At 40.4% G+C, this 17,168-nt stretch overlaps 1 protein-coding gene across 1 annotated transcript; it reads right to left on the reverse strand.

Moving 5' to 3' along the window:
- Positions 1 to 261: 261 nt before the first annotated feature.
- Positions 262 to 3,586, reverse strand: LOC132983971 (DOMON domain-containing protein FRRS1L). Its single transcript, XM_061050548.1, has 5 exons — positions 3,019 to 3,586; positions 2,501 to 2,585; positions 2,061 to 2,199; positions 1,146 to 1,392; positions 262 to 1,059 (listed from the first exon to the last, which is right to left on the reverse strand). The coding sequence occupies exons 1-5, from the start codon at positions 3,221 to 3,223 to the stop codon at positions 887 to 889; spliced, it is 849 nt and encodes a 282-aa protein (XP_060906531.1). The 5' UTR covers positions 3,224 to 3,586; the 3' UTR covers positions 262 to 886.
- Positions 3,587 to 17,168: the final 13,582 nt, after the last annotated feature.

The raw sequence follows: 17,168 nt of genomic DNA on the forward strand, positions 1-17,168 counted from the left end.
CAAACTGGAGGGAAAATGTGTCTCAGTCCCAGTAAACTGTTCTTCACTTGTCAGTTTGCTCCTGTCAGTGTGTTATTGCTTATGTGGGTAATAGTAACTCAGGTAGAAGTCTCGCTCTGCCTGCTAAACACAGTCACAGTGCCAAAGTCACAACCACTGTGGTTGAGAAAACAAATATAATTAAAGGAAAGGTTTTGAGTAAGATGAGCCAAGAGTTTATCAGTGCCATCAACATTAACATTTGAAAAATAAATAAAGAGCTTTAACGTGGTAAACATATACTGTATTCAGTCCCTAGAAACTACATGCTGTTATAGTGAAAACAAAGAAATAGACCATCTTTTTCCTGCTACTTTTGCAAAGGATTATATCCTTGAAAACATAATCGTGAAAGAACATTAAGTGTGGTTGCTTTATGTCCTTTTTCTCCACAGGTATCTTTCATGATGTAGTCAAGTTCAACACAAGATACTGTCTTCTTTCTCTTCTTCTTCTCCAGTGAACAGGGGCTGTTCCCAGACTTTTGAGTGCATGCAGTATTCTGAAGACTTGCCAGGCTAAGTCATCGGTACTGATAGTTATTGATACTTGGTAGCTATATGAAATACTGAAAATAACTGGTGTGCTTAAACTATAATACTACTTTTTATCAGACCCTGTATTTTTACTGACACCAGTACATGATAGCTCTACAGTACTGGTTCATCATTTTATCCTGATCCTCTGTGTGAGTTCTGAAAAACAATATATTCTCTCTAAGTTCTTAAATGTATTGAATATAGTGTCTCTCTGTGCAAAGCACACTTGACAGAAACGACAACATTTTTTATTGCTGCTTCCTCTTCTCTTTCCCTCTTTTTTTCCCCCCACCACATGCTGAGCTTTATTACGGTGTTCCCATTAGTAGATAAAAGGTGAGAGCTACTATGAGCAGTAAGCAGAGGGGGGAGTTGAAGGTCTGGTAGGCTGTAGAAGGCATAAAGATGTCCTCATACTTGTAGATGCTGATCATGCGGTCACTGACAGGTGGACTGTCGATGTCGTGCCTTGTAATGGACCCTGTTGGAAAAGGTAAGAAGATGTAGTAAATGTCATGAAAGACAAAGAGAAGCTAGCCAAGTGTATCCTTAAGCATGATGATTCACCTTGTATGGCAGGTCCCCATGCAAACAGGTAATACCACGACAGGTGTAAGTCTACAAGAGTCTCCTCTCTGGGGACGTATAACGGCCGTTTGAAGCGGCAGGTCACCCGGTTGTTCTCGAAGATGCCCTCTTCATCTCTCGCAGGGTTCCTCTTTATTTCTTTAGCCCACTGGCCCACATTGTAGAAGTGATGGATCCGCACACGTCCGTTATCATCATGGACACAACCCATGACGTCGTCCCCTCCCTGGGGAAGGAAAACAAAAGCAATGAGCTTACCTTTGAATTGTTGAATTTTGAAAGAATACCATTCTGATACAAAGTACAAACACAGTTAGAGGAAGAGACAGCAGGAGACTATGTCTGCTCATCAAAGGAGAGACGATGGGGTTTCTACTTTCTAGACTGTTACCCTAGATATATATATATATATATATTATTATAATGCACATGATGCTACATCTGAGGTTTTTGTCTTGTAAAAGGAGGCCATACATGTTTAAAAAATAATAGTTAACAATTACTGGGGAATATACAGTTACTTCAGTATCGATAAACTTTTGTTCACCATCCAGCACAGTTGACCATCATTTTATTTACTTATTGTAAAACTCATCTACTAGCAGAATATGTCGAAGTTTATTCTAATGAGAAGGGTTGACAGAAAGTAATTTAGAAAAAAAAAGTTATATTCCAAATAAAACTGTGTTTGAAATAGAGGCTCTGATACTTTCTGTCATATTTGGTTGGACAGCAAGCTTTAAAAAGATTCAAAATTCGTAATACGTATTATTACATCGTATGCAATTTACAGAAACTTGCTCAGATACAACAAGTATAGTCAGTCAGTGTATTTTTTTGCACAAGGACAAAGGACTCTCTCAACAAAGCCGAAAAAGTTTGGTAGCTTCTCACCATCTTCTTGTCAGACGAGAAACCTACAGCCACCCAGCCGTCTGTGTCTGCACTCATCTCATACTCCACATCTGTCCCGATACGACGATAACTCAGGAAGTAGTCGCACGTCTCTGCATCACAACCTGGCTTTCCATACCTTTATGAAGATAAACAAATGTAAACACTCTCTTTATATGCAGTAGAGAAGTAGGCTGAGAAGGTGAGGCTTACAACAGGGCTTAATCAATTTCAAACTGATATCAGAGAACAAAGACTGCACTGAGAAGAGGTCCATGTGTCGCTCCAGCACTCTTAAAGTTAGAAGAATGAAAAATAAGTTGAAAAAAAAATGATTTAGGACACAGCATCTAGGATAAAGCGTCCTCAGGGAACACAGCTGCACTGGAGCTCTGATTTCAGGCAGCGAGGGAAGGGAAAAGGATGTCTCCTCTTCTCACCTTATGCAGCCTTTTGTGACTCCACAGTCAGTCACTTTGATCTTGGCAAAGGGGTCGACTGGTGGAGCAGTGGGGAACGGATAACCTGCAAAAAGGCAAAAGAAGCACTTGTTTGGTCTTTTAACACAGGACATAGAATCAAACAAGGAAAGGGCCAACTGGGACGAGGGCATCTGCACTTTCTCTCTCTCTCTTGCTGCTTTTGTTTTTCGTTTGTGTGTGTGTGTGTGTGTGTGTGTGTGTGTGTGTGTGTGTGTGTGTGAGAGAGAGAAAGAGAGAGAGGAAGAGGGGGGTGGGCAGCCCCATAGGGGAGCTGGCCTGGGTGCTGAAAAGCCTTGCAAAGTGCAGACAGGTTGGTTACAGGACAAAATAAACAGCATATGCTTCGTTTCTGTTTCTCTGGCCCATGCTATCGCCTCGTGCATTTTTTTTTTTTTATCTTGCTTATTTAGCATGAGACGTAAACAAAATCCTCTAGCTAGCAGCCTTAAGTACGAAGCACTCGGCTCCATCCTTACCGTCGTCTGACAGATATCTGGACTCCAGGAACTCGGACGCGAAGGTGCTGTAGGAGTCCTTGTGAGGCTCATGGTGTCCCGGCTCTCCGTGCTCCCCTTGGCCGGCCCGGAGTGCTCCCTCATCGGTGGGGCTCGACGCGACCCCCCACCATCCAATATGGCTCACCAAAACCGACAGCTGCAGCAGCCTCCGTGAGAAAATCATGGCTGATAATGATTTTTATTTAAAAGGCAATAATAAAACAGCGTAACAACTTGAAATCAAATCGATTTCTCATGATTATTTGAATATCCTCGCAGGTATCCATCGCAGCGTCACCAGAATCATCTCCGCATCCTAATATTCTGTTTGGATGTTTTTATTCACGTGGATGAGGGGGGATTAAACTTCGATGACCGCGTGTCAAAGGGGCTAATCAACACTGAAATTACCCGTATTTGTAATCTTACCATCTAATTCCGCTACGCGACCATAATCCCCTTTGATATCCGAATCTAGATGCCTTCTAGCCCACGCAGATCTTTACATATTTTCCAGTTGTACGGGATAAGTGGTTTCGTCCTGCCTTCCTCTCTTCTCCCTCTTCAGTCCATCACAGAAACAGCCAATCAGGAGTCGCTACGTGCTGTTTTTCAGGATCGATCAATAGGGCAGTTTGCCCCATACACAGATGCATTTATGTTTCCCTAACAGACACAAACTATGTGCCAGTGATTTGGAGTTTATTCATCTTATTCCATTACGTCATGCTCGAAGACTGTGGCCACGTTTGCATGTGAGCAAAATAATATGATTTGGGTTTTTGGGACATAAATTGGTCTCAATGAAAATGACTGTCATAACCAAAGCCATAGCTAAAATGTCAGTGCCCTAAAAATAGCCACCTCCACACCCATTTATCAATAAAGTAAGACAATCATAATGAACTCTTCAGTTAGTTTCCTGTTCATTTAATCACTTAATCTAGATCCTGTGTCAATAACTCATCCACACTATCAGCCAAAAAATATAACCTTTTTTTTAAAGCTCCTGTGAGGCAGTTTAATCTTGTGTAGATATCCAGACATAAATGTGAAACGCTTCGACTTTTGGTAATTTGGTAAATGGCTTTTAGTCTTTAGTCTTCTTTTACACTGCAAGGTCAAAGCCTACCCATTCACACACTGAAGGCAGAGGATGCTATGTAAAGTGTCAATCAGTATTAGCTTATCCCATTCATAAACATTCATATGCCGCCAATAAAGCAGCAGGAGCAACTTGAGGTTAAGTGCCCATGGACAAACACAACATGTAGCTGCAGGAGCTGGGGGATCGAACCCTGACCCTCCCGTTGCGAGACGACCAACTCTACCAATGCACCACAGCCGCCCCATGAAAAACCTATGAGGGCTGGGCACTTTGTGCATGACATGTAAATAAAATACAATCAATCAATCTTCCAAACTGATCTTGTCCTGTACATGCTTAACTAATATCATGTTAGGGGAAACAAATCGGTCTTGTTACAGTCAAACATACCACTCACCAAGGTTATCACTGAATGTAAACAAAAGCTGATTCAGAAGCGTGCAGTACATTGTATTGTCCGACGCTAACCCATTACAGAAATCACTATTTAGAAATAGACAATCTTGGTTTAAGGTCATTTCAGTCTGTTTAGGACGAGTTGGTGAGGACCAGTTAAATCCTCCTCACATGAGCTTTACTTGTAATGAATGTAGAGAAACTAAAATCTGTCATGCAATGCTTCTAATAGCTTTGTTAAAATTACCCCAAAGTACTACTGCAAGTTTCTAATGAAAACAAATCTGTCTTATGAAATGGGAAATTGTATTGGTGTCAGGTGGCCCTGCAGGTGAACCAACAGTGATGTGAAACTTTTTAATTCATGCAGAACTGACAGACTGTAACTCATCTTCTGTCTCTGTCAGTGGTTGTTCACAGTCCTGCCACTAGATGGTGATATAAAACCACAGATTCAAACTCTTGCACAGACAGGTTTAGAGGGTGTCATCTTGGGCTACTTTGTATCTTTTACACTTTTACTTTTCACTGTTTTAAATAGATTTAGATTTATATAAGCTGTTTAACATGTAAAGTATGACTGTCTTACTAAACCTATGCAGTTCAAAAATACAAAATTAAAACAGAAAATCTGAATCTATTTACTTGATAATAACTGTGTCCAACAAATAAACATTACAGTTTGCAATTTCTGAGACAGAATGACAGTTGAAGGTGAAATTAATAATTGTATACTTGTCACGGGTCCAAACGACGCAATCCATTTAGCCTGCACTCTCAGAACTGTCAACAGAACTGTAAGAGTTTAACACAGATGAAATCAAAATAACTTGAATCTCTTTTTCCTTAAGTAAATAAAGTTTGCTTGACGAAGATTTTTTTGAGTTGATGTAAGACAACCATATTTAAGGTTTAATATTACACCTTTATGTACTGATGAAGAAAGTTTAGATTAATGGCTGAGGTTTAATTGATAAAGAAAAACCTAAAAAGAAAATAAATAATTCTTGATTGACTGAAAAGTGTTTTTGATCATGGGAGTTTCAGATTTTAATGGGAAAGCAGGTCAGGCAGGCTGAGAGATTTTTGTGTGCAACCTGCAGGTGATGCTGGTGTTACACCATCTGAAAGAGACAACAGTGACTGTCAGAGAGATTAAAGGCTGATTGATTACATTATGGAATTCACACACATACACACACAAACACACACACACAGAGACACACACACACACACACACAGAGACAGACAGACACACACACACACACACAGAGACACACACACACACACACACACACACACACACACACACACACACACACACACACACACACACACACACACACACACACACACACACACACACACACACACACACACACACACACACACACACACACACACACCACTGTGTCTCAAGTTTAAATAAGTTAAACACATACAAGTTTGATAGAAAATAATGCAATAATAACAACAATAGCAGTGTAACACAACTTTTTCCAGTGTGTGTGGGTCTAAAGAGCTTAAAATCATGCATGTCAAAGGTGTGTGTTATCTGTATTATGGGTGTGCACAGACATGTGTGTACATACATACAGGAGTGTGCAACCTTTAACCCTTCCTCTCTTCCCACCGCTTCTCTCTGCAGACACAAATCAACCTGATCAATCGCTCCTCTTGTTCTCGATCTGCCCAATTATCCCTCGTTTATCCCCCCATTATACCCACTACTAACCCCCCCACACACACACACATGCACACACACACACACTGACACACACTCACGCACACACACACACACACACTCTCTCTCTCTTTCTCTCTCTCTCTCCTTCCCAATTACCATTCTATGTAGGGGGCAATGCTTGCTGGGTAATGAGGGACTCTGGGCGTACCAATCTTATCTTAATAGCCTTAAAGGGCCACTCATTAACACAAACACTCACTCTGTCTCGCACACACACCGAACACACTCATATCCACACACATCTGTCCCCACGCATCACGCACAGAGAGAGATGGAGTGACAGAAAGAGGGAATGGGCGAGGGAGTTGATGGAAGTAGTAGGAGAGAGGGAGAACGAGAGAATGAGACAGGAGAGAGGGAAGGGGAAGGTGGGAGAGAAGTGATGAGGGGAGTGTGAGGCAGAAGAGGGAGTGAGGGGGGAGACAAGGGGGGAATGTCTGGTAAATGTCAGCGGTGTGTCTCCTGGGCCTGAGAGATGAGTTGGTGACAGGAGAACAATGGCCGCTGGATCCATTCAGAAACACAGCTGCTATGAGCACATGCATGTATCTGTCTGCTGCTATGCCTCCAACCTGAACTTGTAGAGGCATAACTAAACACACACACACACACACACACACACACACACACACACACACACACACACACACACACACACACACACACACACACACACACACACACACACACACACACACACACACACACACACACGTATAAATATAAACACACACCAATAGAATCAAAATGCATGGATTGTGTTTATTCAGGCACAGATAATAATATGTCCAGACACACAAGGTAAGGCCTGAATGTTAACGGGGATAAGCAGCTATATGGAGGGGTTAGTCAGAGCTGTCAGTCAATAAAAGCCTCTGTAGACTCATGAAGATGTTCTGCATACTCATATCTACTCTAATGAGAGGCTGGGGTTATTTTATATTTCTCTTTTTGTCAACAAAGATTTTGTTGTGAAAATCATTAAATGAGAAGGAATGTTGTGTTCCTTAACCAGGATAGAAATAGTTACTGTAACTTTTTGACACTGTGTCACAAATGGAATTTATTTCTCATCCAGATGGTACAAATGTTCTCAAACATTTCGGGAAATACCTTTGGTGCGTGTAATTTGTTGCAAAATGACCCTCTTGGTTTTTGGAAGATTGCTGAATATGTTTTCTTATTAAGAAAAGGAACGCTAGCTCTCTTATTCCGTTTAAGTTTTGATTGAAAACACCAGAGAAACAGATGGAGATATGTCATACTCGACACCCTGCCGCTATCGATATGAATGCACAAAATGTGTATCACTTATAAAAGCACTTTTTTAATCAGTTTAAAAGACTTTTGTTAACGCTACACTGCCCAGCCATTTTAAGAAAATTACTGAACCCTCATTAAACCATGAAAGAAATCTAATTTTGACCTTTTTAAACATTATCTTTTGATTGACAACCACACGTTGGGATCTCAAAAACTACAGGGATTTTTTTCTGGATTTTGATGTTGATTTTGATGGGATTTGTAAAACACTCTTTTCCTGTATGTTTCCTCTATTTCTGTACTGTATGTGTCGTATAATGCATAATCCTCAAAGAGCTGCAGAAACAAACCTGAAGGTTTGACTTTATTTCGGCATTTTAACTCAATAAAGACACCTTCTACCTCATCCTCCATCGGAGAGCAGTTAGATCACTTATCGACTCACCTACTCTTATAACGCCAAGCTATTACCTCTGTCTTTAAGTGTCTCACACACACAAACAGTCATAAAGCAGGCCTGTGATGTAGCTGCGGCCTCCCCACCCCCAGGGCTTCATTCAGGAGTTGTCAGAAATCACTTTACTCACAGAGGACAGTGAGCACTATTGGCATCTTTTCTGTCTGCAGAGCAAATGCAACCCCACCCCACCCCCTCCCACTCTCACACCTACAGAGACCCTGAAGACACGCCACTTTACTGGAGTTCTCTTATTGCATTTACTGGGTAGTGTGATTTGAACAAAAGCATGTCTGTCTCTGTCTCATTTGCATTTGTGGTTTTGTTTGTGCAGTTTGTCTGTTGGGGTCTCTGTGTGTACCAAAGGCTGAGAGGTTCCGTTGTGCTGATGAAATGTTTGCTTTAGAGATAACCCAACACAGATGAGACATCGATCAGCACTCATTAAACATCTCCAACTGTGGTCACACACAAATGCAGAGTCACACATTCACATGCACACACACACAAAGTTGACAAACAGAAAAAAATTATCGAAGCTGTGAATGTATTTCATCTCATTCCAGCCTCTCATGTGCAGGTCTTGAATCTCAAAGCTCATATTGACAGCTGACTTAAACTGCTTGTTGTCAGTAGACTTATCCATTAAGCTGTCACACTGCTCTCTCTCCATAGAGACGCGCCGACCGGCCAGGGCCTTAAGGAGTGATTATGGTATTGGGCATTGGGAGCTGGGGCAACAGCGTCATTAGTCTGGTTAATCAGAGCCTTGCTCCAGGTTAAGCTCCGCAGCCTCCAGAGACGGCTGATGAGCTGAGAGTCGTGCCCAGCCTACAGTTCTCGGGGTCTGGGCTCCAGCAGCTCCCCTGGCCCCCTGCCTGCACCAGCCAGTAATCTATAACTCTCCCCTGGAGCTCCGCGTGGAGGCTCAGCCTGCTGGACAACACTGACACACCATGCATGGTAATGAGACACACACTGAATGACACACTGTCACACACCTGTTCGCACACACCCACACTTTACACTGATGCAGTGTTAGAAATCAGCAATGAGTTATTATGAGTTGCTCTGCCTGGCTTCAAGGAGCAGCATATTACAACTACATCCTACATCATGCCCTGGGCGGGGTGCTATGTGAAAACGTCATAGTGATGTATTTGAGGTTGCTAGTCATAAAAAATGTGGTATCTGACAAATAATTATCATTCCACTGCTTCTTAATGAATAATGAAAATTCAGAAAGAAATATGAACATTTAAAAGAAACATAGTCTTTACAATAACCCGTAAGCTTCAGTCAGCAAACTGGTAACGTTAGCTACCATCAAACTTCAAATAAAAACCCATATTAATTTAAGGCCCAGTCCTTTTTAATAGCCTGGTGTTGCTGCAAGTTTTGATTAATAAAGGCAGGGCTAAACTAGAGGCCACTTTGCATTTATTGTTGAAATAATTTGCAGATCAAAAATAAGTAGAAAAAGCAGTGCAGCAGGTTGGCATAGTTGCTGTCTTACAGAGCAAGATCAGATCAGATTAGTGATTTCTAATTTAAGTTTTTAATGGTATCACAATTTTGTACACTGTTAAATACTATTTCCGGTGTAAATTAGACATGTTGTAGTCTTTCCCATCTTTGCTGTGCACGTGTTTGGTTTGATTATAATTAAAGGCCTGTCCCAAGTAAAGGCAGGGTAATTTCATAGACTGAATTAAATAAAGTTTTACAGTATATGCCATTTACTAACTTAAATCAACATTGTAGGAAGTGGCAAAAATATCTGTCAAGAAGCAAAATGTAAAATGATCAATTTAAGGCATAAATTCTCAGCTTGCCTAATATTTGCTTGGTGGCCGAATGCTAGCTTTAGCTTTGTTTTGTTTTGTTTAGAAAGGGAGTTCCTCTGTGTGTTACCAGTTAGCTCTGACCTCGACTAAATGAACCATTGGATTCAATGTCAAAATCTGTTAGAGCCAGTTTGTGATATTTGTGTATTTTGTGTTATCAATTTGCAATATAATGAAGATTATGTCAATTTGAATATCTTTTTTGATGATGGTTTGTGAGAATTAGCCTAAATATCGGCTAACACCAAATACCCCTCTAAATAAAATAAAAATATATATACACTATAGGTGGGAAAACAGTTAGTTGCAGATATATTGCTGTGGCAATAATTACACCATATTTTTGTCATACAGTAGTATAGATAATTTACCTGAAACCAGCTGAATATATCCTAGCAGATACCACTTTTGAAGCTCTATCAGAGGCCCTACCTATACTGGTACCAGTAATGGAACAACTTTGAGGGAGGGAACTGCTGTATGCTTAAAGCCCTAATAGACTCGTAAAAAATCTGTTATTGCAATTTAAAAGGTATTAAAAAGTGAACAGAAGGCATAAGAATAAGCATCAGAAGGGTTTAGTTGGAAAAATATGACGCATGTGTTCCGAAGCAAAGCTCTGAAAGGTGCAACATTTGAAAACAATTCAAACAGGCCATTTCAAAATGCCTGAGTATCCCTGTCCACTGAGCACCATAACAGCCAGTTCAGCAGAATGAGTGCATAATGACCACAGGGATTTTAAAACAGGAACAACACCAACACATTCACACTTGTGCACAAACAAATCCCCATAGGACCACAGGGGTCTCAGCTCAGCAGGGACCCTGTTGGGAAGTGTATCCGAGCCGAGCCTGCCGTTACCCCGCCTCCTCCATCCTAGTGTCCCCTGTGAGCTCATTAGCCCCAATCATAACCACTTCCCTATGTCTACGTTACATTCTCCATCCATCGCCACCTTGCCACACACAAATTACACTCTCCATCAGGATCCGAAGGAAAGCGCGTACTGTAAGTCTGTGAGGTTGTGTATGTGTTTTAAAGGACAAGGAAGGTCGAAGGGTCCCGTGAGCCTACACAACATGTCCCTGTGGACGTTGCAGACCCAAGTAGAGCTGGGAGGTGGCAGGAAAGGAGACAAGCAGGGAGTGAAATGTAGGTGGGAGGTTAAAAAGTGTGTTTTCAGGTGACTCTGAGGCCCTTGTATTTCTCTTTTGTGCTATGTGACCCAGATGGGCGGCGAGGGAGAAAAAGAGGAAGGAGGGGGAGGCGGAAGAGAAATAAAGAAAGAGGTTTTTCATTTAAAAATGAGTGTATGCTGCAGACACAGGAAGGACCCCAGAGGACCGCAGAATGGGATGAGACAACAAAGAGCCCCATCATCAGTTCAGTGAATAGATCTGTCTATCCTTCCTTTTTATCTCTTTTTTTTCCACCACCTCTTCCTCTCTTAATCAGCCTCTCATTGTGCCATTAGCTGAACCTGTACTCTTAATCAGAGGTTTGGCACAGACATCATCACTTACCACTGCCCTTCTCACACACCCACACACACACACACACAGACGCTAAATAAACACATTTTAATGCGACACCAATCATGTCATCTACTAAATGAGCCCTCCCTCTTGTAACCCACAACCCAAACATAACACATGGGACGCCTGTGTATCCCGTCCATCAGTCTGCCAACACACTGCTGGTATGAAAATGTGTGTGTGCATGTTGTTTGGTGTGAATTCTGAAGGGAGGGAGAATGATTTTAACGTAGTAACCTGAATCACCTCATCTCCCAAATCTTCACTGCATGAATACTGTACACACTCACCCACAAACACAACACACAAAACACTCATATTTATGTCAGTGAGTGTGTATTGATAATGGCCATTAGCATATTTATGATCATTGCCAGCCTCTCATTGTTTGCGCGCTCCATTAATCTTCATCTGCTGCCTGCCGACTGACAGCTCAATCTAACAGGCCATCACTGGACACACACACACACACACACACACACACACACACACACACACACACACACACACACACACACACACACACACACACACACACACACACACACACACACACACACACACACACACACACACACACACACACACACACTCTTTCTCTTTAACACCCATGAAGATTGCATAGTTGTACATTAGGCAAACTTGCATTCACAATCAAGGGGGCATTGTCTCACACATGCAGACACACACACACATTCAGGCAGACAGCAGATTCAGAATGATTGACATTCACCCCTGTGAGTGTAATCACTGGAGGTTATCCTCCCCGGCTGTGTGGGGGCCTGCTCGGCTTCTCCCATGCGGCTCTATGGAGTCATACCCGCAGGTAACTATGGGTTTCTTCTGGGCCATAGGTGGGCGATGGTATACCTGCATCATGCTGCATAGCCCACTCCCCACAAGAACTATAGCAAATACATCCCACAGACCAACATTTGTTTGTTTTTTTCAAGATTTATTTTTTGGCTTTTTGTGCCTTAATTGGAGAGATAGGTCAGTGGATAGAGTCAGAAATCAGGTAGACAGAGAGGGTTGGGAATGACATGCAGGAAAGATGGCCAGATTTGAAGCCGGGTCGCCCGCTTGAAGGACTACAGCCTCCATACATGGGACGCACGCACTAACCACTGCTCCACCAGCGCCACCAACATTTGTAAAGAACAAAAGAAAGAACAAAGAAATCAGAAAAATTCAGCAGGTGAGTGCATGTGCAGCAGAAACACCCAGCGTGATAAATATATGACTGGTCAAATGCTGAATATTGGTGTGTGTGCGCGCGTGCGTGCGTGTTTTATATGATGACAGCAGGTGGGTGTGTGTGCGCAAGTAAAAGCTAGGAAACGTTCACTCAAATGGTAATGTGTTTGTTTAAAACCAGTGTGACTGACTGACTCACAGCTGATTACTGGATGAATGAGGGCTGGAAGAGAGCCAAGTTCAATGGGAGGTCTATTCTCCTGTTGCCTCTACCCCTCACCCCCCTTACACGTTCACTGCTTCATCCCCCTCTTCCTCCTGCACAACCCCGCTGCTCCAGGAAGAGCTACCAGGGAGCCAGGATGTGTGTGTGTGTGTGTGTGTGTGTGTGTGTAGCATTAGGCAGATGCTTGACATGAATTTAAGTTAGCTCATGAATAAAAGCAAAAGGTACATTAAATAAAAATGGACTTTAAGACATATAGAGATTATTGTAATGGAGGTTTAGTTCAACATAAATTAAAGCACTACAACTGTAAAATATATTTATTTCTTGTGAAAATTGTAAACATGTTTATGTCTTTGCTGAACCTGGAAAGCAGTTAGCTGTAGCTGGGATTCGTGTGAGTCAATTCCTTCGTTGTATGATGGATAAAAAAATCTTTATCTATTATAAGGGACAGACTTACTTTATCTGTTCCCAAAAGGTGTGGCTAAACTGTTAGCTTGTAGAGCTGAATGTTAGCATTAGCTGTTGTCAAGCTGTACCTAACAGGTTATGTGACTCCCTTTTAAATATGTTATGAGAGCCCTCCAGAATCTTTTGAATGTAAAGACTCTGAATTGTAACGTAAAAGTGCTCTATTTAATCTTAAACTTATCTCACATTTAGGCTAAACAGCTCTTATGAGAAACCTTCAAGCCAACCATGCACTTTTTAAATACTGGTAGATGGTAGCATCTGGAGTTAGGATCAGAAACCGATACAGAAATGTAGGCCTATAGCTTCAGGATAAATATGCATTGTGGGCATAACACTGCATTGAGGAAACTGCATTTATTTGTACCAGAACAGAAGTTTACGTCTTTTGTTTTTTCTTAGCATATCTTTCTTTGATTCTTGTTCTTGCCTCTCATCAGTGTTGGCAGACATTTCTTTATTATGTTGCATCTTTTACAAGACTCCTCACATTTTTATTAGTAAACCAACTGTGAATTAGATGACGTCCCATGTTTAAAATCTATGGACTTGTTTCTTGAAGCTATTAGATGGTTTAAATACACACAACACACAGCGTCGAAAAAGTCATAATGCTTCTTTTCCCAAGACCATAAAGCTGTTTTTATAGAGGCTATCTATAATATTCCACTATCAGAGATTAAAGAAGTTTTATTATGATCTCCCACAGAGAGAAGAGTTTTATGTAGCTTTAGTAAATCATTCCTTTCCTCTGTGAGATCAGCCGCTAAGACTGTTTGCCTGCGCGAGTGTTAAGAGTCGTGCAGTGTTAACATTTATGAGGTGTACGCTAATATATTTGAATAGTTTATGGAAGCAGTAAAGAGTGAAATACATAATTTGCTAACATGTACCATGTAAAACAGCTCTTAAAGATGAGCTGTGAATACAAATGCATTTTTTTCCCCCATTGTCTAAGCAGATTCTATCATTCATGAACATCGCTCTGTCTCTGCTCTACATCCTGATACTCCCTCTCTCTGGACCAAAATGTGAAACATAATTCGAGAAAAAAGACAGGTGATGAGGTTTTACATTAATGCATCTTCAAAATTTACAAATATAAATAATATAAACTTGCTTGTTTTAAAGATGTTTCGGTTTATAGGGACTTTGGTTAAAAGTGCAAGAGAGATTTTTAGAGAGAGGAAGTGATGCTTAGTGAGGGGTTAAATAGAATGTTTCTTTGTTTTGAAAAAAAACCCATGTACTTTATTGTGTTAAATTACATTGCTGACTATACTTAAAATCAATAAAGAAATGGTGAAAAAAATAATAAAATACCTTTATTATACAGTAAAAACATTGTGGCTGATTTACTAGGTTGAGGAAAACAATATGTTTTACGCTTATAATACAAATCTTTGCAGCTTAAAATAGAAGTTTGTAAGGGATGTTTAGAAAGCGTGTTACAACGTTGCTTTTTTGTGTTCAATTTAGTTCATATTTTCTTGTTAACCTCTTGACTCAGAACATTCTGTATGTTTTAAATTAAACCATTCAACTTCATGGTGATTTATGTGTCTTTTGCAAGGTCGCAGGACTACTTTATGGACAAAATCTAAAAAAACCAAAAAACAGACACCACTCTGATATAGGCGACAGCATAAATACCCTTTGCAGAACATACAGGTATTGTTCAAAGTTGATTTGTTAATTACTTGTTTTTAATGAAATGTTATTTAACTCCTGGAGCACCCAAAATATTTACTACTTAATTTATGATAAAAGTGTTGTTGCTATATATGTATGCCCTCCAGCTTCTTCAACTAAATGATGTGAAAAGTCTTTAATGTATTAACAATCTTTCCCTTTTTGTTTGTACTGAATTTTCTTAAATAGAACATGCTTTTCACAAACATTAAAAAGAAGAAAACACTCTTTACCCTACACCGTCCATTTCATTACATTAAAACGTGCATTCAAACACCATACGCTGCTCTAAACAACAACCAGTCCTTGCAATATGTTTAAATGTCAAGTACATTTCTCTGTTTCAGGGCAATGAGTCCATGACCTGGTTAGAGAGCCGGAGGAAGAGTTCAGATTGATGCATTAGCACTAACTGTGTTTCTCCCATCATCATCTTCATTTAGCTCATGATTAACTCCCAATCATCAGGCGTGATTAAAAGTCAGAGTAAAAATATTCCATACATACTTAATATTCCACTAACAATGAAACCAGCTCCCAAACTGCCAACAAAATAGATCTACACCTTAACACACACACACACACACACACACTTGCACATACATCTCTCCGTTCTTTGCCTGAAAACACACACCTAAACATTTCACGGCTATCTCCCCCACAGCCCCGTGCTGGCTAGGTGGAATTAGAAAACCAACCCCGCGGTCTCATTAATTAATTAAACACCATGTGCCAGTGGCACCTGGGTACCGGTTATCAGTGCCACTCAGACACACCGTGATCTCAATATCCACCCCACCACAGGGCAACGAGAGAGGGGAGGGAGGGAAGGGGCATCTTTCACAACTTTGAGTTAAAGACAGTTTCAGTGTAGACTTAGGGGAACAGCAAGAGATAGAAAACTACGGGCAGTAAAGTGGGACAAATTTACACTGAATGGAGCCTGGTGAGTGTTTACGGCTGCATGTGTTTGTTCCTCCCTCAAAGGCTCCACGGGGCTTTTTTTATCATCTTGCCTAGCAGGGCCCCTAAATCACTGCAGGGACGCCCTCCTCATCATCTACACTTAACACATCTGCATGCAGAGACACATTCACACACACACACACACACACACACACACAATGCTGTTTTTCTATTATTTTCCTCGAAGAATTATGCATTTTAAAAATGTTTATATTTTTGAAGAATCATGTGAGCATTGTTATTATGTAGATATATTCTTTGTCTTTATTTTCTTCTTCATACTTCTTTATGGTTATTTATTCAAAGAGTTGGAATTTTTTATATATATATGTGTAAGAGTGTGTATATATGTATAATGTATCATTATTTGAAATTTGTTGGGACAATGAAGTGAAGCGGACTATTTCACATCTTTAAAGGAGCCTAATGTACAACTATGCAATCTTCATGGGTGTTAAAGAGAAAGTGTGTGTGTGTGTGTATGTTTGTCTTTTCTATTCTTGTCCTGGTTATGATTAATGTTATGTGTTGTACTGTTTTACATGTTTCACTATGTTAAGTCTGTTGTAAGGACCCCAGGAAGAATAGCTGTCACAATGCTGCAGCCAATGAGGATCCTAATAATAAACTAAACTAAACTGTTTTCATTGAGGTTATTTAAAAAGAGGTAAAAAGTCAAGTAATATCCTTTAACCATTAAGGGTTGTGTATCCATAATTACTTCATAATCATGTTAAAAAAAACAATTATACGTATAAGGCAGCAATGTGAGTTTAGGTCTTGAAGGAAACATGGAAACACATCATATTTGGCAAAATTGCTTTACTTCATGATCTAGGTGGACAAAGCTAATTCTTAACAGTTAAGTCACTTATACAAAACCCATGTATTGCCTTTCTTACCATCTCAAGATGTTAATCTAATGTTTTGATAATGCTTTGTGTCTTAGGCTCATGATGTGTTTTGTTTTAAGGACAGCATATTCCTAAAATGTCTAAAAAGGGCAAGGAAGGAAGTATCTCATTTGTACTTTCATTTGTCTGAAAGAATATTAATATGATAGGTTAGTTTCTCCTTCAACATCCAAGCAGTGGCAGATCTAACAAGCCTTAACAAATGTTGGAGTTGATAGTCTGTAGAACAGACATTTCCTAGCCTTTACAGAACCTGAATTTTACATCAAAGTGTTTATATTTATTGACACAGGCTTTTAGATCG

Source organism: Labrus mixtus, chromosome 11, assembly GCF_963584025.1.
Source record: "Labrus mixtus chromosome 11, fLabMix1.1, whole genome shotgun sequence".
In the NCBI taxonomy this organism is placed as follows: Eukaryota; Metazoa; Chordata; class Actinopteri; order Labriformes; family Labridae; genus Labrus; species Labrus mixtus.

What these genes read in the sequence shown, in the direction of transcription:
- LOC132983971 (XM_061050548.1), bottom strand. Translation starts at nt 3,223, where the DNA reads ATGATTTTCTCACGGAGGCTGCTGCAGCTGTCGGTTTTGGTGAGCCAT. An exon ending in CAGATATCTGTCAGACGACG is followed by an intron (nt 2,586 to 3,018) that starts GTAAGGATGGAG and finishes GCCTTTTTGCAG; the next exon opens with GTTATCCGTTCCCCACTGCT. An exon ending in GTCACAAAAGGCTGCATAAG is followed by an intron (nt 2,200 to 2,500) that starts GTGAGAAGAGGA and finishes ATCTTCATAAAG; the next exon opens with GTATGGAAAGCCAGGTTGTG.